General features: G+C 35.1%; 1 protein-coding gene across 1 annotated transcript in view; it reads right to left on the bottom strand.

Annotated features, from left to right (window-relative positions):
- TTLL5 (Tubulin tyrosine ligase-like 5) overlaps positions 1–22,985 on the bottom strand; it is a 79,306-nt gene that overhangs the window by 29,950 nt on the left and 26,371 nt on the right. Inside the window, exons 4-7 of the mRNA XM_069832963.1 lie at positions 17,251–17,357; positions 15,341–15,554; positions 4,428–4,684; positions 2,612–2,811 (exon numbers count right to left, since the gene is read on the bottom strand). Of these exons, the coding sequence (XP_069689064.1) occupies positions 2,612–2,811; positions 4,428–4,684; positions 15,341–15,554; positions 17,251–17,357 (778 nt within the window). The remainder of the gene's footprint in view (positions 1–2,611; positions 2,812–4,427; positions 4,685–15,340; positions 15,555–17,250; positions 17,358–22,985) is intronic.

Here is a 22,985-nt window from a genome sequence, read left to right as displayed (position 1 = left end):
GTGCTTCAGTAGCTGACCATGACAATATCTTTGAAAAATATTGGAGTGCAACATGTTAAATGACTTTATTGTCAAACGCCTGGCATTAGAAAACAACAATAACAATAGAAGGGCACTACATCTCTGTGAGCTGCAAATATGAAGTCAGACCAATCAAAAGCTGGAAAATTATGTGTAAAGCAGTGGTGAAACTCACATAGGTTAAGAAGTATAGGTTTTTACACCAATTCACGTAAAAACTGTGGCAATCTAAGTGTGGTAAATTACACTGCCCCTGTATCATTTGTATCATTCTTGCAACTCTCCTACACTCAGCAACTATCCTCCTACATCTCTGCCTTCCTTTCCTGGTTTCATCTATTTAAAATCCTTTTCATCATTCTTGTTGTGGCTGGAAAATCTAGACAGTGTTCTCAGCAATACAATGGTTAAAATTCAGAATTTCAGTGACTTGGTTGAGATTACTCCAACAAGCACACGTGTTGCCAATGGATACGTGATATGGGTCTTGTCCATTCTGCAATACATCTCTCTTTGTCATAGGTTTTGATATCAGGCTCCAAGTCAAATGAGAAACCTTCACTATGAATGCTTCCAAAAACATTTTCTTAATGATACCAAACTCCTTACCATTAAAGTTACCATTTAAATACACATGACTAGATCAATACTATGATGTTATTAGCAAAGAGCTTTCATAATGTACAAAGCTTCCTAATAATAAATAATATCATATGTGATGGTCAAAGATTACTGAACCTGTAATGTTAACATTACAAAGAAAAGTTCATGAAAATTTATTAAAGCGATTATTACATCTATTTTAAAGTTGAAAAGATAATAACAATAAAATTTGCACTAAAAACATATCAACAGATGTAGTAGCAGTTAAGTTATGGTCACACATTGCTACTTTTGCTGCGCAACTTTCATACTGCGGCTGCAAAAGTTGCGTGCCATGTTCACACGTAAGCCAAAAGTAGTGCGCTGCATGCTACTTTTCGTGCTGCGCAACCCGAGTGCTGCAAAAGTTGCAATTGGAGGTTGTGAGTCTGTTCACACACAAGGCACTACTTTTGCAGCTGCCATCTTGCTGCAGGTTTACAGCTCCGTGTTAACTTCTCAATATACTGTAACTTTTCTTCAACAATAATGCGACTTTTATTTACCTGTCAACAATGGGTATTCGACTCAACACATCAACACAATAGTCGTTATTGCACTCTACCGAACGACGATGACAATTCACGTGTATTATTGAGAACAACAACAATGTACTCCTAATTTCAACTAATGTTCACAAAGCACTATGTACAAAACAAAACTCTCAGTTCACAGTTCATTTGACTTGGCTAGTTCTTCTAGCTCACTCATTCAAGTTCATGGTACATCGAACCCCAAGCCTTCCAGATACAGTTCACAGCACTTCGAACCCAAAACTTCCAGATACGTCGCACTCGCCTGGACGCTGCCACGGTTGTGGACCTACTCAAGTTCACTTTGCTTGAAGACTAGCTAGCTCTCTCACAGCTGACAAACTAAACTGACTCGAAGGCTGCTCGCGCTTTTATTTATTAAATCACACATTCTCGAATGTTCTGTGTCGCGAAGCCTCTGGGTTTCCACAACATTCTACTTCCAGGCGCTTCCTCAATTCCATCTGCCGAAGTCCGAGTTCTGCTTCCTTACATCAGTCCCCTCCACTCCGTGCTGGGCCAGCAGCTCCCTCCCTTGCTCTGTGCCGCGCCTCAGCATCCACCGAAGCTCGAGATCCCGTCCCCGCACCTCCCTCTCGCCCCGTGTCACGCTGGATACACATGCGCACTCCCGAGGCAACTAGAATCTTCCAGCACAGTTGCCACAATATATTTTGTGGTCATGTTCGCATTATTATGAAACTCATGCCATAGCTTACTTATCTATTATTTTCTTTTCTGTCCTAACTAGTATTCAGAAATTGGCATTATTTTTACTATAAAGCTTTTAAAAACGCCTATATACTTAAATGATAACCAACAGCATATTCACGTAATCAATGTTGGCAACCCTCCTGTTTCAAACTACACTATGGAAAATGAAAAAAAAAAAAATGAATTATATCGTCAGCAAATATACTCAGACTGTGTTGTACATTAGTAACTGTTACAAATAATTTATTTTCATCACATCTAACATTAAAATATATCCAAACAATAAAAGTATCATTGGCACATTTGGGTGGCAACACTGGTCGCAATGGCAGCAAAAGTTTCAACAAAACCGATATCAAAAATGCTGCAGCTACAACCCTGAGAACCCTGTTCACACGTCGCTACTTCTAAGCTGCGTGCAGCATGAAAAAGTAGCAGGCAGCAGGTTTGGCAGCCGCTACTTTTTGGGTTGCTCCATTGTTCACACGTCGCAGTACGAGAGTTGCGCAGTAGTATAGTAGAAAGAGGTGCAGGGACAGGCTGTACAGTTTACCCACCACTAGCAAGAGGTATTGCCCATGTCGGAGCATCAGTTTTTTGTACTTCAGCGCTGCAAAAGTAGCGACATGTGACCACACCTTTAATATCAGCACAAGCAGCACTGCTACTGCTGCATAAATGTTTGTGCTATCATCACTCACCAAAACAGTTGCGAGGGTGAGGCACAAACATACGACAGGCAGATATTATGGGTGGTGCAGATGCCAAAATAGCTTTCACCACTACCTCTTCTATCCTCTGCATCAACAGCGAGGTGTCAGTGCCCTGGGCACGCAAGTGCCGAAGCAATGCACTTAAAGTCCATTTGTGCCCCACATCCTCGGCTTCTGGATCCTCACTTCTGCAAATAAATGCAAATAAATGAGAGAGAACAAATCTGCATTTTAATTACTTTTTTTTTTTTTAATTTATTTATTATCAGGTTTTACAACGTCCTAGGACATCTTCCTATTCTGAATTTTACTTTCTAATTACACGAAATATAAAGATAAGTCATAGCAACTATGTTATATCTTCCGAATAACCAAAAATGTGGCTAGTTCAGTATATATTTTTGAAAACTTTTTGCACACTGTACAGGATGCCACCGCCAGATTGCGTCTGTGTGCATTGATGGCTAGTTGACAGCAGACGCAAAAGTTAGTATGCTAGAGGCTGTGCTCCAAGATGGATGTAATAGTAATATGTGTTACAAGAGCGGTATGTTGAAGTTTTCATGTTCGAGGAATAGTTTGAAAAAGCGAAATGTAGTTGAGCTTTTGTAATTTCCGAGAATTGAAAGAAAACATACCGCTCGTGTATCGTACATTATTTTGTGCGAAGATCGTTTATTACATACCTGAAAGAGGAATTTCTAATTAGTTGCAATGAAATCTCCATCTTGGTTTCTGTTCAATGACGTCAAATTTGCAAAACAAAAATATCTATCTTCAACATTGTTGCTTTAAAATGTTTTCTGTGTTTACTATACTCCAGCAGGCCGTGATAAACGTCTGTCTTTTTTTCCCCCCAGTTTATGATGAGTCTGGAATCTTGTTGATTTTTTCACGGCTTCCTTAATGTTACTTACATCACGAATGCAGTAACTTTAGTGGAGTTGTGGAGTTTACTTAATTTTTGCAAATATTTAAAAACAATAATTAACAGTGTAATTTAGGTGAAATTGCAGTGGTAAGTTTCCAATTTATAATTATTACTATATTGAACGTCTCTAAAAATAATATGTTAAAAGCCTAAAGCAGTAAAATCAATATGTCACTTAAGCGGTAAGAAGAGGGAAATTGTTATATGTGTTAGGTTGGGAATACTGAATGTGGAATTTTAGACTTTCCGCAGATTGGTTTTGTGCGGAAACCAAGCAAATACGCACGATCTCGCACAAATAAAGTTGAACAGCGGTCATAAGTGAAAATTGCAGTTCTTCGTGGCAGAAATGCTCGTCAGTGTCATTCTGAGCTACGGGAAGCATTGGGTGATAGAGCATTGCCTTATCTCATTCCGTAGTTGAAGAAGCCACTGCGTAGGAAGCAGTTTGCAAACAGAGAGGACATCTTAACAGCATTTTGACGATACGTGGTACACATAGACGAATCGCACACAGCCAATGGTATTCAACACCTGCACCATCGTTGGCAAAGAAGTGTGGAAGCCTTGGGGGATTATTTTAAGGGTGTTAGCTGTGAGTTATGTATTTTTTTTTTCCTTTTGTACATAATAAAACAATGATTTCTATTTACGCATCTTTCAATTTCCCTTATCCATTGCCACCTGTATCCGGACCCAATTTGGTACTAGCATTGCGAAGCACATTCCAGTGACCTTTAATCGCATACAGTGAATTTCTATTCCTGCAGCTTTATTGGCTGATATAATACAGTTGCCATGACTTATGAAATGACTCTCATAACAATAATAACCCACACTGGAAGTTATTACTCTCATACTTATGAAACTTACTTTATATAATCTGAGTGATACTTGTTGATGCTGTAGTTGCAGAGGTGCATGCACGGATTCCACAAATGCTTGCCACTTGTGTCATACTTCACAGTCGCAAATCTCACCAGACCTTCTTCGTACATGTATACAAGGAGAGGATCATATGAAGTCACAGCCACATATAGTCGGAGATCACATTTGTGCCCATCCACCAATAAAGGGTTATCAATATACTTTGCAACTACTAATGTCTCTTCCAAAGGTACCTGATCCGGCTGAAACACAAGAAAAATTCCAACCAAGTCCTAAGAGATCTCATAGCTATAGGTGAAACAAGAGTTGAAATGCAGTGAAACATGTACATTACAGTGAGAATTGTTATAATACCATCAACTTCAACTGTTAAAAGTATTCAACAATAAATGCTTCTAACAAGCAAGATTTCTTAATAATAATAACTTCTAAGCTTACGCAGTCCTGCTGTAACTGCAAGGACCTGAAAGCTCTGTACCTTTGTATGGTACTGTTAATTCATACTTTCCTTTGTTAAAACAACAACCACATTACTACTGACTACTCACTACAATTACCTATGCTATGAATACTCTGCTGTATTTGGTCATATGGTTTCTACATATCTTTGTAGCTAGAAGTGTTGTATAAATATCAGTTGGAAGACTCTGAGAATTCAGAATTCCTGTTGCAAAACTATCACATCATAAGGATCTGAATATCGAATTCTCGGTAATATATCTCTGTAAGTCAGCTGCAACTTTGAAAAGTAAAATCAGTGCGACATTGCATAAAACTTCATATTCAACATTTTCACAAGCAAACACCCATGCAAACTGATGCAGCGTGGTATAGTGAGGAGTGTGCTACAGATATAAACTTAAGGTTCTTATAATTTAATTGTATAAATTAATATCTAGAGAAGACAAGAATCTTCTAGGATATTATCACTTCCAAAAATAATAACGATCAAGTGTGTATTATACACTGACTGGCACTAAAACGCAACACCTTCAAATTAAAAAAAAATTACGACTTATTTTATGTTTCTGTGAATTTCAAGAACAATTATATATTATTTTATGGTTTAATATTAAGAGAAAAAATATATTTGAAACAACAGTCATAGAACAAGAATTCAGAATTCAATTACTACACACCGAGTTAAGTTTGCAGGTGGTGAGAGAAGTTCATGGCACTGCTAAGCAGCTAGAGGACAGAAGTGGTGGAGCACACAATCAATCAATCAATCAATCAATCAATCAATCAATCGATCAATCGATCAATCTTTTTCCGGTTCATTTTCGGGCCATTGCCTCCCCAACTGCTTTCCTCCATTCTTCTCTATTTCTTGCTGCTGCTTTTCACTTCTTTATGTGGAACATGATCACAGCATCCTTTCTAATCATGTCTTCCCATCGGGTTCTGGGTCTTCCAACCAATTGCTTTCCTCCAAAGTGCCCTTCCAGAATTTTCTTAGGTATTTATCCCTCTTCCATTCTAATGAGTTATCCCGTCCATTGTAATCTCTTAATGCATATATAAGTTGACAATGGTAAAATTTTACTTATCCAATTTCTCTTGACCGAATCATAGGTTTGTTGAAAGTCCACAAATTTTTTATATAGATCCATATTTCCTTCCCAAAATGTTTCCATTATCTGTTTTACACTGAAAATTTGGTCAATCGTAGACCTATTTTTTATGAAGTGTGCTTGGTATTCCCCTATGACTGATTTAGTACACTGTTCCAATCTCATTCTCAATATGCTAGTGAAAACTTTATAAGTTTTACATAGAAGGGACATTCCTCTGTACTTGTTACAATTAAGTTTATCCCCTTCTTTATAGATTAGACATATGATATATTTTATCCTCAGTCCTTTGGGATTTGTTCTGTGTCCCATATTTTAGTTAAAAGACTATGTAACGTGTCCATGAGTTGTACTCCTCCATATTTCAGCACTTCTGATGGAATTCCGTCATAGCCTGGTGCTTTATTATTTTTAAGGAGCACACTAGGAAAGGAATAATGAGATGCAAGGGACATGAACTGGTACTATTGTAGTTCACATTCCATCAGGGCATAGAGTTAACTCTCTGAGCACAGAAATGATACCGACAAAAAATTTAATAAATATAATCAATTAAATACAGTAGTAACAGTGGCGGCTGATGGTTTGAAAATATGGTGGCGCACAATGGATATGGAAGAGGAGTTAAACACACTTTACTTTAAAGTTTAAAACCATGTATACCTGAGGGTGTATACATATAAAGCTAATTTAGATGCAATTAATAAGTAAAATGACTAAATACAAGCATACCTATTTATACAGAAAGTCCAAAAGTGGAAGAGATCGTGGGCGGAGCTCTCTATATTGCGATTTACCTTCATGAAAAACATTTGAGCACAGAATTGTTATCAGAATGCTACCAAGTACCAAGTGCAACATTTTCATTCATAAAATTCAAATGCAGCTTTTGTAGGCTGTTGGGAGATAGCAGCACTTATTGTCAGAACGACAACTCTTAGAACTTTAAAGCAAAATACAAGTTCCTTTATGTACTGTGCTGTTTGTATGCATGTAGATTGAGAAATTAATATGCGAAATATGCGACTGTCCATTGCACAAGCCGAATGAATACATTTTTCATGCTTATTACTTCGGACAAATGTCTAGTTGAAACAGATACTTTCCCAGTAAATTTAGTTCCTTCTGCACTGACGTTGGTGTCCATGTCAGGGAGTGCGACAAACCGTTCACAATGAGGAAAGCAGTAGACCATGCCTCTAACCCCCCTGTCCCCGCACTAGCCGAACATCTCTATAAACTACCTTCCCTAGGTTTTCAAAGTCTTTGGAAACCAAGAGGCTCAGAGGCTCCTGCACACGTACAAAACAAGACGCCAGCTGCAGATAGTCATGAATGAAAATTGTAAAATAAAATTATATTTTTAATAGTAACAAAGTCGGGAGATTAGGAACATTACTGGGGGGTGTACAAACCTGCAACCCCCTTGAGAAGCCGCCACTGAGTAGTAATAAAAAGACATTTCGAAAAACAAGTTAACAAAAGTACAAAATTAAGTTTACACAACGTTTAAAAATCATGCCTTAAATGAAGCAGTGAAATGTTGGTTCTCTGCAAATAATAAAGAAAAACATAGAAGCTGCAGATATAAAATTTTTAGGATCATCATTGGGATATACTAGACTGCACAGGCAAATAAATGAAAATATTCGGAATATGTTACATACTTCATATATTGTCGCTGATATCATTCAATATCAGAAAAATTGGAGTGACCAAGTTCACAAGATGAACAAAGATCGTCTACCATATTATAATATGCATACCAATCACAAGAACACCAAGGTCTAAGAAGACCGAGAGAGCAACAGAAAGATCATTCTGGATGCCTGAATTTCAATACAATTATGATGATGAATTTTAAGTTTTAAAAGTATCAAAATCCTTTTCTTAAGGCTATTTTTATAACAGAACATTAAATTCTGCAAGAATGATACAAATAACATACAATCGATATTTACAATTTCAGAGTTTTTATTAAACTAATTAATGTTTATTCACTTTAACTTTTCATTAATACATTTCTGTTACCTTCTCACAAGATTGTATTACTACCCTTTGCATTTTAATCATGGTTTCTAACTTCTCAGGACATTTCTCCTGAAGAATCAGCTCTGATTCTTCTTGGAGAACCTACCTCAGTTCCTGTAAGGTGTCTGGATAATTCTGGTGAAACTTTCTTCCTAGTTTGTAAAACAAATGCCTGATGGGATTCAAATCCGGACTTCCAGCAGCTCATTTCATTAAATGAATCCTCACCTCATCAGGTACTGCTGCCATAAGTGGACATGCATTGCTGTCCATTAGCATGAAATCAATCATCAATAAATGGAGCAAAAGGCACAACACGCTCTTGAAGAATTTCCTCCATGTACCGATGTGCTGTAAGGGTCTCATGCTCTACGAAGACTAGTTCCTTTCCTTGCTGTCAAACCTATTCTCATCGAAACTATCTCAGAACCATGCTCAAATGCAGAAATGTACAGGGAAAATACCTCTCCCCAGACTTCCTCCACACTCTTTCTCTGTCACCTGGCCACCGAAGGCAAAATCACGACTAATCAATTAAAAATACTTGCTCTCGTTGTATTCTCCAGCCACAATGTTATCTCACATAATTCTTTTGAGCTGTGCGATGCTCTTGGGTGGATTCTGGGCCCATGGCAGCTCTTCTGAAGAGAAGATTGACTTCTTCCAATCTCCTTTGGACAATTTCTCGCTGAGTAGATTTCGAGCTTCAGTGACAGTGACAGTGACAGTGAGGAGAATTAGTAATCATAGGAAATGATCATCCCTACCCCTTATAGAGCCTTATATCCTTATCTCCTTCAGTAGGATCTGGTTTCTCTGTACCTTCGTACAATTCTCGAAATCGTGAAAGCCGTAGTTCTCAACACTCTGCAACATAATGCATGCTAAGGCCATTTTCCAGCAATGCAACAGCTCGTGCAGCATCTTCAGTACTTAGGTCATGTTTACTGTTTAAAACCGAGAGAAATGTCTTCGAAATCCATTTCATTGAAATAAAAACACGAAAAAGTGGTTATGAATGCACAAAAAAAGTGGTTATGAGTGCACAAACAGGACAATAAGCTTTATTGCACATCAGGCATAAACACTTTTCGGGCTTAAGGAGGAATCATGTAAAAGAAATCACAGTGTGTGTCATAAACATAACCTAAAGCTTTATCATCTTAAAAAACATGGACTACAATCTTCCCGATCAAACAAATTATTAGAAAGTGCTAATAAACCTCATTCTTTGAACTCAGTCAAGTGTTGCGTTTTTTGTGCTCTTAAGTGAATTTGTATGTGAATAATTTCAAGGAAAAATTGTTCCAGGGCCGGGTATCGATCCGGGACCCTGTATGTGTTAAGACACGAAAATGAAATGATTAGGAAGATGGGCAGTGCACTGCATGACATGCTTCTAAATTGCAACCAAGCATCCAGCCATATCGTAACAATGAACCAAACTTCTTACGTCATTCTTAACAACCACAAAGTGCATTTAACATCAGACCTGCCAATATATGAGAGATGAAATGTGGGAGATGGGAATTTTGTAGGGAGTATCTTTTTGAGGATGATGATGATGATAATCAGTACTTTTATTCTAATGGAACGTGCTGAAATAGCATTCCAGCATCTTTTTACTCTCTTTTTCATCACAGAACCAAGAAATGAGTTAGTAATTACGTTTTCAACATAATTTTTTCTTTGAACTCCGCTTAGGCCTTGAAAGTCTTAAAGTTGGACTTAAAGAAAGTTAACAACGACGAGATTTTCATGCACTGGATAGTAATCATCTCCTCGTCTGCTATAATATAGTATTCTAAACAGAATTCCATCACTTTTTTCTCCAGAAGAAAAGCACTGATAATAATAATACCTATAACAATAATAACAATGGTATGATGACTATGAAGATGATGACCACAAAGGTGGCGGCAGCAATAATATTGATAATGATAATGATAATGATAATGATAATAATAATAATAATAATAATAATACCGGTAGTATAATAATAACAATAAATAAGATGAAGACATAACATTAAAAACGAAAGTTACACAAACAACTCTAAATCTTGGAAATCAACATATTAAAGCAGTAAGTGATGGGCTAGTTACGAATTATGCACAATAGTTGGCAAGTCTACAATATAAACATAAACTGATAGCAGCGACCTGCTTTCAATATGTCCCTTGGACACACAATACCAACATGCAACTCTGAAACCAGTTGCTTAGTTAATTTGAACAGCACATTACATATAATTCTCGATTACATGTTGTCAAGTTTCCTACGAAGTATCAGCCTTATGTGAATACAATTTGTTCAAAAACAGTGTAATACAAGTTTCATATTACAAAGGAAGACTGCAATGGGAGTAAGCTACTGTAGAAGAGCTAAATAAAAAACATCAATCAAGGTCAGAATTAAGTCCTTAAATATCTTCAAAAGAAAAAGTACTGCAAAATTATGTCATAAACAACAAAACAGAGAACTGTAAATAGCAATTTATCCTACAAGAGAGTAAAGTTACATTTTATTCAGGATGCACAAGCTGAGAATGATAATTCCTCAAGTCATGAAATCTGTTTACTCTCGTGTAGCATACAATATTTTATCCAGTATATCATTTAATAAATTGTTATACTAAATAAATACAATAATTCAATATTTAATATATATGTTCCTGTCACTATTGCTAGGAACAACTCGTGGATGAAAGTTCACAAAATCCACTTATTGCTACAGGATTGAGTAAATAAAACAACAAAAACAGAAATATACACTACTTGTTCCTAGCAACGGTAACATAAATAATTATAAAGGATAACTTTATGCATTAAATATCAACATGGCAATGGGCTATTTTGTTAAAAGGTGTTGGATAATAGTAATTTATAAAATGTTTAGTCAACAGTCAGCAGACAGGTTTGAACATCATATGTGACACCAATAAGACCACTCATGAAGCAACTAACTCAGGAGATAATGGATAGGGTGGCTAGTTTATAATATAACAGAGTAAAATAAGATTATATTCACAAATGGAAAGTTTAGCACCTGGGACAAAGCCAAAAGTGATCATTTTCATGGACATATTTAATCTGTTGCTTTCATGGGATATACATACAATATTTTATAAATTACTTATATCTAAATCAGAGTACTATATAAGACAATTTTAATTTTAAATTTTAAGCCTATTATAGTATAAGAGAGTAAAATTATATTTTATCTGCAAGTGGAAAGTTTAGCACGTGTCGTGAAGCCGAGCATGATAATTTCCACGAGCACATAAAATCTGTTTACTTTCGTGTGCTATAAAATATTTTATCCATTACTGGTATCTAACTTCAATATTAAATTGTAGGCCTTTTCTTTGCAATGTGTTGTTTGTGAAGAAGTTATAAATATTAATGAGTGTAAGGATTTTATTGTTGCTAACGTGTTTACTGTTGTGAATAAAGTAATTATTTAGGTTGCTAAGGATGGTGAAAAAAAGACCAGTTTTTATACAGTCATGGATAAATGAATGAATGTGTGAATTTTGTTAGTAATGTGTTGCTTGTCAAAGAGAGAGTGATTTAAAATTTTAATAGTAAATTAAAACTTTAAAATATTTTATACATCATTTGTATCTAAACTGCTCTTTATTTTTTCGTCCTTGGAAACCTAAACAATGGGTTTATTCATAGCAGTGAATTACAAGTTTTAAATCATTATTAAAATTTTAAATCACTACCTCCTTGACAACCAGCATATTACCAACAATAAAATTCACATTCATTCATTTATCACTTCTCCACAACCAACACATTACCAAGAATAAACTTACAAGCCGTGGCGTCGTGGTTTAAGTCATCCTGTCTAGGACTCGCCTTACGGAATGCGCGCTGGTTCGAGTCCTCATGGGGAAGAAATTTTCTCATGAAATTTCGGCCAGTGTATGGGACCGGTGCCCACCCAGCATCGTGATGCACTTGGAGAGCTATGATAGGTAGCAAAATCCGGTTACGAAAGCCAGCTATAAAGGCTGGGGGGATCATCGTGCTAACCACACGATACTTCCATTATAGTTGAATGATTGTCCACCTCTACTTCGACATGTGAATTTGAGGCCAGCAGCCAGCTGGTTGGTCTAGGCCAAGGATTATTATTATTATTATTACTATTATTATTATTGTTATTATTATTATATATATATACACACACATACACACACAGGGTGATTCACGAGAATTTACCGTCACTTACGGAACTTATTTCCGAAGACATTCTGAGCAAAAAATGTCATATAAATATGTCCTAACTCAATATTTTCAGAGTTACACTAATTTGAAGTTGTTTGCAATATACCATTATTCTTTAGTTTTAAGGGTAAAAGAATATTGTGGTTTAGATACCAGTATATTGTATAGCATATGAGGATAAATAGATTTTATGTACTCGTGGAAATTATCACTCTTGGCTTTGTCTCAGGAACTAAACTTTTCACTCACACATACAATCTAATTTTACTATCTCATACTATAAATTACAATTATTTTAACCCACATTGCATTCAAGTTTAAAGACATACTGAACAGAAATTTTAATGAAATATTAAGAATTCGTCGTCATCTTCTGGGTATTCAAAATGATATACCTGATTTGAATAATTCAAATGATTTTTTTAAGATACCTATAATTATATGAAAAATATGTGATTGTACTGTTGTACAGCGTGCAATGAGTGAAATATGATGGCGACTCCTAAAGCTGCTTGTACACAATTCAAGATTTGCCAATACTTTACCAGTTTTACTGTCACATCACATATAATACTTCAAAAGTCTTTGTCTTGAAAGTAAATAAGAATATGTTCTAATCGATGAAAGACTTGAAAAATCTTTGAAGGACTGACCAATGGAATTCGAAAATATTATGGTGCCAAGAACAACTGGCATCCTGGCCGAAAGAAGCTGTTTGCGAGTTAATTCAATTATATGAGTTAAACCTATGCCTGTACACTGTGGATTGTGTGGACTGTCACAATAAAATAAAGAAAAATAATTCATGAGGAAACTACAAGGCAAGTATCTCAAGTTAAGTACTAATGCTTGTATTTTTGAATGAAGAAGATTCTAATCTGTAAGTCCTATAACTTAGGCAAATACTAATCGCAAATATATATTTTTAAAACAATACACAATCATAATATTTGTTTTAGGATACAGGATACTGTACAGTTAAGTAATACAAATATAGTTTTGTATAGCCTAATTATTTTCCAAAGCATTTATTTATATTGTAATACTCTGACCAGCCTCATGGTCTAGTGGTCAGAGCTTCTGGCTATAGTTCATGAGGTCCCGGTTAGAGCACAGGAATTTTTCCTTAAAGAGGATTATTCCTGTGTTCGTCCATGGTCTGGAATTTAGGTTAAGTTTAGATTTAAGACCTCTCCTGGAACCACATTATCATAATCATCCTATCACATCATCGGGGTAATGTAACTCCGTCTTCCAGGTGCCCCAACCTCAGAAGTGGGTTACAACTAAGCCACGACCAGGAGAGAAGACCAGAAATGTCGAAAGACAACCTGGTGGCATTGGATAAAAAAAAAATATATTGTAATACTTAGTATAATAAACTGTTGTTGTTGTTGTTGTTGTTATCTAATGCCGGGCTTTGGCAACGAAGCCATTAGCGTTCTTGCTCTCCAATATTTCTCTGTGGTGGATCCATCAGGTAGAATTTCACAGGTTTGTAGATGATCTTCAGTCATTTCTTCTTCTTTGTTGCATAGAGGGCAATTTGGATTTGTGTAAATTCCTATTTTATTCAAGTGTTTGGCCAAATAATCGTGTTCTGTAAGCAGTCTACTGCAGATTTACGTGGGATTTCTGGAATAATTTCTGGTTTTTTTATTAAAATGCTCCATTTTTTTTTCTTTGACTTTGGTACATAGTGCTTGGTTTTGCTTGATTTTATATTTATTTTTAATTATTCTTTTGATGGATGTAAAAGGTAGGCTTGTATTTGTATTCTGAATTAAATTGGATCCTTTTTTGGCAAGAAAGTCAGCAGTTTCATTTCCAGCAATTCCGCAATGTGCAGGTATCCATTGCAATTGAATTCTTTTCTGTAGTTTTTGAAGTTGTTGGATCATTTTGTGACATTTTGTAACCTAATGGTTACAATAAACTTGAAAAACACGTTTTAGAATCTCGTGAAATCTTTAGCAACATATACAGACTTCGACAATTTCTTCCAATATTGACTGATCTCTGACAAGTCTTCTTATAAGTACCAGGATTGAATTGGAAGAAAAATTTGATTGTGAACAAGCAGCTTAAGAAATTCAAAAGTGAAATATTCTTGCAACACTTAACAGAGGAAACTGCGTACCTAGTTACATCGAGATGATGCAATGACTCACATAACTAAAAATTCCATTAAAAATGTGCACAGCCAGTTTAATGATGAGCAAATAATTTAACAAGTTTAGAACACTTTTTGATGTCCTATTAAATTGTGATTTCTATTTGTGTTGTTAAAAGATTAAATATACAAAACTAATTCACGAATTCATAATGAATTTAACACACCAAATTAGAAATAGTGTGCATTCTATCACAGCAGACAAATGTAAAGATTTTTAATTTTCTTGATCTGATGAAAAAGTCTGCATTAGGCAACAAAGAAATCATTTTCGACATCGCTTGCATTCAGTAACATAGTAACTGCTACTGCATGCAAAGTGCTGTTTAATCTGTTGTCAAGTGATGCTTCATTATCCAAGGAAGTTTCAACTTATGGAGCAGACAAATGAAGAGTCCACTGCAAGAATGATGGATGTTACTTTCTTGTCGAAAATGAACCAAGACTGTCAATGCATAGCTTAAGACATATAGAATGTACAGACAGAGTTATATGGCATTAACACTGATAGTCATTATCCAGTAATGATTGGAAAATCACAGTTAAGCTTTGAGCGCTCAGCATTTCAAACTTTCAATTGCTTCTCCTGCAAAATGTATTCCAAATGACATCTATCATTCTTGCAAATAGCATAGAACTCAAGAAGGCATTCTATGTATTTCTATATGTGATTTCCTCTGCTACGAAAGTATGACACAGAATGCTACATTTTGTTTTAATATCTTCGTACCAGTAAAATGCAAAAGAAAAAAAAAAGAGCTACCAATTCACATAATGTACATTATGTTAATTTTGTTTTCCATTTCTGCTTCCACCTACCAGCACCCAACATATACAGCATAAATGTACAAGCAAGGTTTCATGCTTCATATAACCACTTACACTATTAACTATATAAATACCCCTTCCTCTTGAAGAAGCAACTGGCTTTACTATCCATGGGCCTCGATGTCTGTAATGTGATGAACACAATTCTCGGAAATCCATGGGCATCACAAATGTTTGAGGAATGAAATCGAAATGCTTTGCTCCTTTCGCGTGCTGCATCTTCTCGATGTTCTTGTAGAGGCGATCTTTGCGAGTCAGTTCATATGATCTGAAGAATAACATGTAAGAATTCACAGTACTGAAATTGAGGGGCATTTCTTCAAAACTCAACAGAGAACAAATTTTGAGAAAATGAGTTATATATAAGATAGGTATATATTTCTTATAGTCTAGCGCTGTGGAATAATAGTTACCATGTCTGATTGTGAGTGAGCAGGCCCGGGTTCAAATCCTAGTTGGGACAAGTTACTTCTTGGGATTTTTTCGAGGTTTTCCCCTCAACCACTTGAAACAGAATTGCTGGGTAACTTTCCCCATTGGACCTCGGACTAATTTCACCATCATTTATTCACATTTCATTATCATCATTACTACCATAGCCCAGGTTAAGTCTATATTTATGCAAGAGCATGATCGTTCAGTGACAAATATCATTCAAAGAGCAAAACTGGTAACTAAGCCTCAGGCTGCAGTGCAAGCCTTAAGGCCCCTCTTCCGTAAAAAAAAAAAAAAAAAAAAAAAAAAAAAAAAGTTTATGCTACTGAAGATGAATTTCGCACATTTCAATATTTGGCGTGTCTATAGAATAGTGAATTCACAAGTGATGTTTCATAACTCGATAAGCACATGTGCTCAATGTGTTCATCTCATGCAATACTTTCAGGTTTTCCTTGTACTAACGCAAAAAACAAATAACTGCATTGCATACATCGCTGACCAGTAACATACTACTCTAATCAGACTTCAAATGTATACAAACAATTTATTGTTCTTCTTCCTACACATACCATCAAGTGAAATATAAACAGACTAACAATAGATGTACATATCAGCCAAAACCTCAATTGGAAGTGATTACAATGTATATTTATGATTTAACTAATGTAATAATATGAAGTTAACTCATAACAGAATATTATAGGATTTTATGAAGATGTCCTTAGAGACTGCTAAGATGTCTAAACAAGTGTATACATTTTATTACTACTTTAATCACTTTGTATTCTTATTTCATTAACATAATAATGTAAAAATTAACCAATTCATAATAAATTGTTGCACAACAGGCCAAGAGAAGAATGTTTTTAATAATGAAAAAATAAAAATAAGTTCAAAACAATAAATAATTAAAAACCAATTAAAATAATTAATGCAGCAGCAAATCAATGTTCAATGACAAAAGTTTATCTTGTAGTCTAGGGTTTTTCAACCTTTTCAACGTGTGGCACACTAGAAGTATAATTTAAAATCCTGCGGCACACTCATACAATCTAAACCAGTGTTCCCAACCAGGAGGAATTTTGAGGTTTTTGGGAGGGATTTGTTTACCGAATGTTGATGTGCCATGTTCCTGAATGTTGTTTCTTGTGGACTCACTTTTTACTACACTCTTTTTACACTTATACAACCTAAACCAGTGGTTCCAACCAGAAGGAATTTTGAAGGTTTTTAGGAGGAATATATTTACTGAATGTTGACTCTTGTGAATTCACTTTTTTACTATATTCTTTTCACTTCTATTTATCCAATTTTCACTACGATAACCTTTACTATTTTTATATTTTTTTTTTTTTGCGGCACATCAGGGGATCATTTGAGGCACACCAGTTAAAAATGGCTGTTGTAGTCCATGTCTCTAGTATCGACTTTTGAAAAAACCTTTTATTTCCAACTGTAAAGTATGGAGGAATTAAAAAAACACATGTTCACTCATAAAAAAGACACCAGGACTACATGGCTTTTACCTTGGGAAGTGATTAACTCGTTGATAAGGAGTCATGGCCTTCAACAAGTGTGGTTTAGGATGCACTCCTGTCCAGAGCAGATTGAAGTCAGGAATGTTTGGATGGACCTGCAAAGGATTCAAACAACTTCAAACTCACTAACTCGTTAAGTAACTAATTATTTAATAATAAAATTATATTCTGAAAAAGAGAGAGAAGAATTACATTCTGACAACAATACCCTAAGTCCTAAGCACCATGCTAAAATGTAGCTAATTGCTGTTTCTTCCTCCCTTGCTGAAAATGACTTAAATGCCTGTCAATGTTATTATTATAGCAGAGTGATAAAAAAGTGGTTATACAAATATGAATATATAAACACTATAGAACTTATTCAAGTTATAAACATTTCAAATATATGATAAAAATTAGTGTCACAAAGCTGACACACACATTTTCTCATGTACATTTTATGCATTTACAACAAAACACTTCATTTATCATGTTGCAAATAATATTACTATTGTTTTATGGTTTATTTGTTTTACATAAATGAACACATTTACTATGCACCAGAATTATCATAGGGGAAAAAAAATCTTCCATATAATGTCGTCAAAGACATTTAGTTAGTAATCCTCATAGGACATCAGATACATTTTATAAGTGACACAAACACTGCAGCATTATACAAACTCAAGCCTTTGTCTCTGTTATTGCACCAAACGATGCCACTTGAAATAAGATGTTGAACTGTCTTATATTATATTATTTAAAAAGTGTGTTGATAACAGATGTACTGTGATAAGCAAATTTTTAATTTGTTGTGGGGGGGGGGGGCTCTTGAATCTCAGGAGGAACAACTTTTACAACAGCCCAACATAATCTGCTTGGCTCATTACCCAATTTTTTTGCATTGCATTTATTGCATAGTTTATTTATTTGATCTATTTTAACATAATTCAATTAAGCATAGTTAAAATTTGGATTATAAAATAATGTAATGCTAAGCTAACGTACTATTACTGCATACTAAATCAATACACTCTCGTTGTTCGTTAATTCTCTGAGATGAAAATGAATGTGATACATAAACATTATTTTAAGAAATACAGGAAACGAATATACAGAATAGTCTACCAAGTTTTCTGTGCATAAGAATCTATTTTAATCTTACCTGTCCTCAATTCACTCAGAATTTATTGTAATAACATTATAGCATTATGTCCATCTAGAGAAACTACACTTTCCAATAGTGAAATAATATAATTATACAAATCGGTTAATTAGTTTCTGAGATTACTTTATACAAACACAGAAACATTCTCTGTATGTTAATGTTGATAAACATATTTTATATATTCCCATCATGCAATTACATGCGTATAAAATAGTGTTAAATGAATAGCCTCCATTTGTTGTTGTCCAAGCCCCTTATAGACGAAGTCATTAATTGTTCTCATTTCATTATAGGCCATTAGGTGGCAATAATAAAACGCATTGTTATTTTAAAACTCATTTATCTCATTAAATATCAGTACTATCAAAATTTTGCATACAATAAAAATTATCGGAAATAATTTTTAAAGAAACTTTTATTATATAACATTTTTCATGAAAATCAATAATAAGGGAGATATTTCGATTTATTTCATTAAGGCCTCCTTATAACTCCCTTTTTAAGTAACATATTTTAAATGCCATATAGTCTAAAATCTAAGTTAGAACGAACTTAATTTATATTCCAGTTTTCATATAAATCAGTTCAGCCATTATCGCATGAAAAGGTAACAAACATCCAGACAGACAGACAGACAGACAGATATACAAACAAAAATTTCAAAAAAGCGATTTTTGATTTCAGAATGATTAATTATACATGTTGACACCAATTATTTTTGGAAAAGTGAAAATTACCAGAAAAATTTCGGTTACAGATTTATTATTAGTATAGATGAGAAATTACCATAAAAGAGTTCTTTAGCATGCAGTAAATCTACAGCATGGGTCTTCCAGCCTTACTTCCATCCCATACAATCAGGAAGCTATGCCAAGAATTTTATTGTCCTTCAGAATCCATTGCCTTCGGTTGAGTTCAACCTTCGAACTTCAGATCCAACGGCTAACATTTTTGCCAGATGTTGAGTATTATGACATTACAAACAAGGATGTTCTGCAAACACTTACTCAAACGCTTAACAATATTATAGCTTAGGGAGGAAAGTGATAGTAGTTGATAAAAATCAATATAACATAATAATTTTGATAACGATTATTCTTCTGAAGAGAATAATAGAAGCTGGCTCCACCATAAAAGATGATAAGGAATGGGACAACCTATATCAGAGCCGGGCATCGGGAGCGCATCCACGCTCTAAACGGGGACGCTTAATATTCATCAGTCACAGAATCAACGCTACGTGGTGTTCAGCGGGGAAGAAAGGGGATGAAGATAAATCATATGGCTCCCCGTGAGAGAGTAGAGTCCGCTCTTGCTGCCCAGCCCTGACCTACACACTATTGTAGCTCCGAAACTTGGAATGCCTTTGCTTCAGTGACATGGTGCAAATGCCCAAAAACTTCACATCAGATAATTATGATTTTCAATGTAATGGCAATCTTTATTTATTTATTTATTTATTTATTTACTCTGGTGGAGTTCTTCTCTTCCACACCACCAGAACTACAATACAACTACAAGAAAAATTATACATCAATGCAATTAATCTACAGTAATAACTAGTGACAGAATGAATATGACATAAAAAAACAACTGAACGTACAAACATAGCTTGAAAATAATGAAAATTAGTCTAACATATTAATTAAATTATGGAAAAAAAAAAAAAGAACAAACAAAAAGTGAAAACATATACAACAAATACAGACACAAAATAACACTTCACTCAGCATCATTGTTATTAACTAAGGGACAATAAGCTGTTCTAGAAACCTGGCAAAAAGACGAGAGAAAGAGTTAATCTAACAAAAGGAAATTATTGTCAAAATACTAAAGATAAAAACTTCGGCATAAATACAGCAACTTCTCAGAAACGGATTTCGTGAGATAAACATACTTTTCTAATTTACTTTTAAACTGTAACAGTGTCCGATAGTCCCTGACGTCATCAGGTAACGTATTCCAGAGGTAAGGCAATGATACAGTATAGGAAGATGAGTATAGGGAAGTTCTATGACGAGGGATTGAAAGGAGAGATTGATGCTGATTTCGTGAAGTAGTTAGGAACTGAAAGTGTGAAGATAAATAATTTGGAGAAGAGGTATGTAAAATTTTCTATAGAAGTGAAAGAGTGTGTATGATTCTTCATTCCTTTAGACGAGCCCACAAGAGCAGCTCAAGAGACAGTGTTACATGGTCAAATTTCCGAATATTACAGACGAATTTTATACATACATTATGAACAAGTTGCAATCTCTCATTTAAGTTAGAACTTAAGTTTGTTAACAAGGAATCACATTAATCAAGACGGGGCACCACGAGTGTCTGTGTAAGATTCTTTCTTAATGTAAGTGGTAGAAAGTGTTTTACATGCTTCAGAGAGTAGTATAGCGACAATATTTCCTTGCATGTATGGGTAACTTGGGTGTTCCAGTTAAGATCATTATCCATAAAGATTCCAAGATTTTTTTACCGTTTTGCTGTATTCAATAATTGTACAACTAAGTATGATGCTAGGCAAATTTCTGCAGTCTACAGTACTAAGAAGACGATGATGAACCATCACTTTTGCCTGAGATTTCTCTGGGTTCCGCGACAATCCAAATTTATAAGCCCACATCGAAATTGAGTTCAAGTCTTCATTAAGTCTTTTTATCGCGTCTATCATTTCATCAGGATGAAAATGGTTGTATATTTGTAAATCGTCGGCGTACATATGATGTCTATAATGTTTCATCATTTTACTCAAGTCATTAACATATTATATCATAAACAAAAGAGGTCCAAGTACTGAGCATTGTGGTATTCCGGACTTCACGACACGACATTCCGAGGAGAAAATACCTGCTATAACACACTGTTGGCGTCGCGAAGATAAGAGTCAAACCAATTGACAGCAGTGTCAGAAAGATTAAGTTATCTAAGTTTATATGGGAGAAGTTTTGTGTCAAATGCTTTACTAAAGTCAAGAAGTACCAACAATGTCAAATTTCGTTCATCGGAGGCTTGGCATACATCCTCATTGACCTTTACAAGTGCTGTAGTCGTGCTCTGTCCAGTTCTGAATCCTGACTGATAATCGTCAAGTAAGGAATGTTCGGTCAAGTAGTTCGTCAGTTGTTTATGTACAATACGTTCCAGAACTTTTGATAGAGCAGGTAGGATACTGATGGGTCTATAGTCATTTGGACATGAAGGGTTTTTAATTTTGGGAAGTGGGCGGATAAGGGCTCTTTTCCAGAGGGTTGGATAGGATGAAGTAATAAGAGAAGCATTAAATATACAGTATGAGTGAGCGTCGATATAATTATGTCCAATATTTTAAGCAGTAAGGTAATACTTATACAGTCTACTCCTTCAGCTTTCGTTGTTATGCGTTTCATTGTTGTTTGTACTTCATTTTCTGCCATGTAAGAAAAATAGAACTTGTCTGTCGTCGAAGGTGGAGTCCTTAGCACGTCAACTATTGTTATCTGTTTCTCAGTTTGGTCGAGGGTCAATGACTGTGATGTTATGAAATGATCATTTAGAGTTTCAAGCGGAATTGTAATGTTGTCACTTTGAGGTCTGGAATTTCCTAGTCCTATAATACGAAAGTTTCTCCACAGTTTGGAAGAGTCAGCACCTTGATGTAATATGTCGTGAAAATGTCTGAGTTTAGCGTTTCTAATAGCTTTTGTAATCTTATTACGTAGATGTTTATAATAATCATATGATGTCAGTCTTATGAAGTCTGTACTGGTACTGTCTTCGCCTTTAGTAGAAATAATTTTGGCGAATAATAACAAGTTAAGGGCCCTGACATTGATCAGAATTATTTTTATTTGAGAAAATTTCAATGTACGGATTCCTCACTGACAATTATATCTCAAAATACTAAAAAGGGCAGATTTGTCTGCGTTTGTCAAATGCGCATCATCATGCTTACGAAAAGGCACTTTTCTGTACCAATAATTTATTTTTGTGTGCACAAGATTGGAATTTTGAAGTAGGCTTAAGAGGGAAAGGAAGGAATCTGTGTTCTGAAAGTTATCCTTTTATTTTATTGTCGTTCATTTTTATTTTGTATTTCAATACGATCAAGTCTCATTTTCTAGAATTGCAAGATAAAATTTTAGTCGATATCGTTGTCGTCATAATTTATTTTAATACACAGTAATGAGCAGAGGAAATCTTTATATAGAATTTGATCATTCTGAGTCATATTTATTTTCGTTTTAGGTTTTCGTGGATTTTTTCCTTCAAGAGTACAGTAGTTTAAATTTTGCGCGTGGAAGAGTAATCATTCCGTGCAATATTATTCACAATGTAACCATTACAACCACAACCTTCTTTGCGTAGATTCACGGATAACAAGAAATATAGAACGAGACCAACAGCAGTGCCAACCCTACGTATTATGCGTTGCCAACATTCCTTAGCAAATCTACTCAAACTGTACTCTCTGCAAAGCAAGATATCGAAAGCTACAACAGAGAGGGGAGATCCGTCCGATACGATGCGCATGCGTATATTGAAAGAAAATAGGACGTGACGAGAATGGGGTTGACTCGGTTGGCTAGACTGAAAGAGACTG

Source organism: Periplaneta americana, chromosome 8, assembly GCF_040183065.1.
Source record: "Periplaneta americana isolate PAMFEO1 chromosome 8, P.americana_PAMFEO1_priV1, whole genome shotgun sequence".
Lineage (NCBI taxonomy): Eukaryota > Metazoa > Arthropoda > Insecta > Blattodea > Blattidae > Periplaneta > Periplaneta americana.
This window is presented reverse-complemented; position numbering and strand designations above follow the sequence as displayed.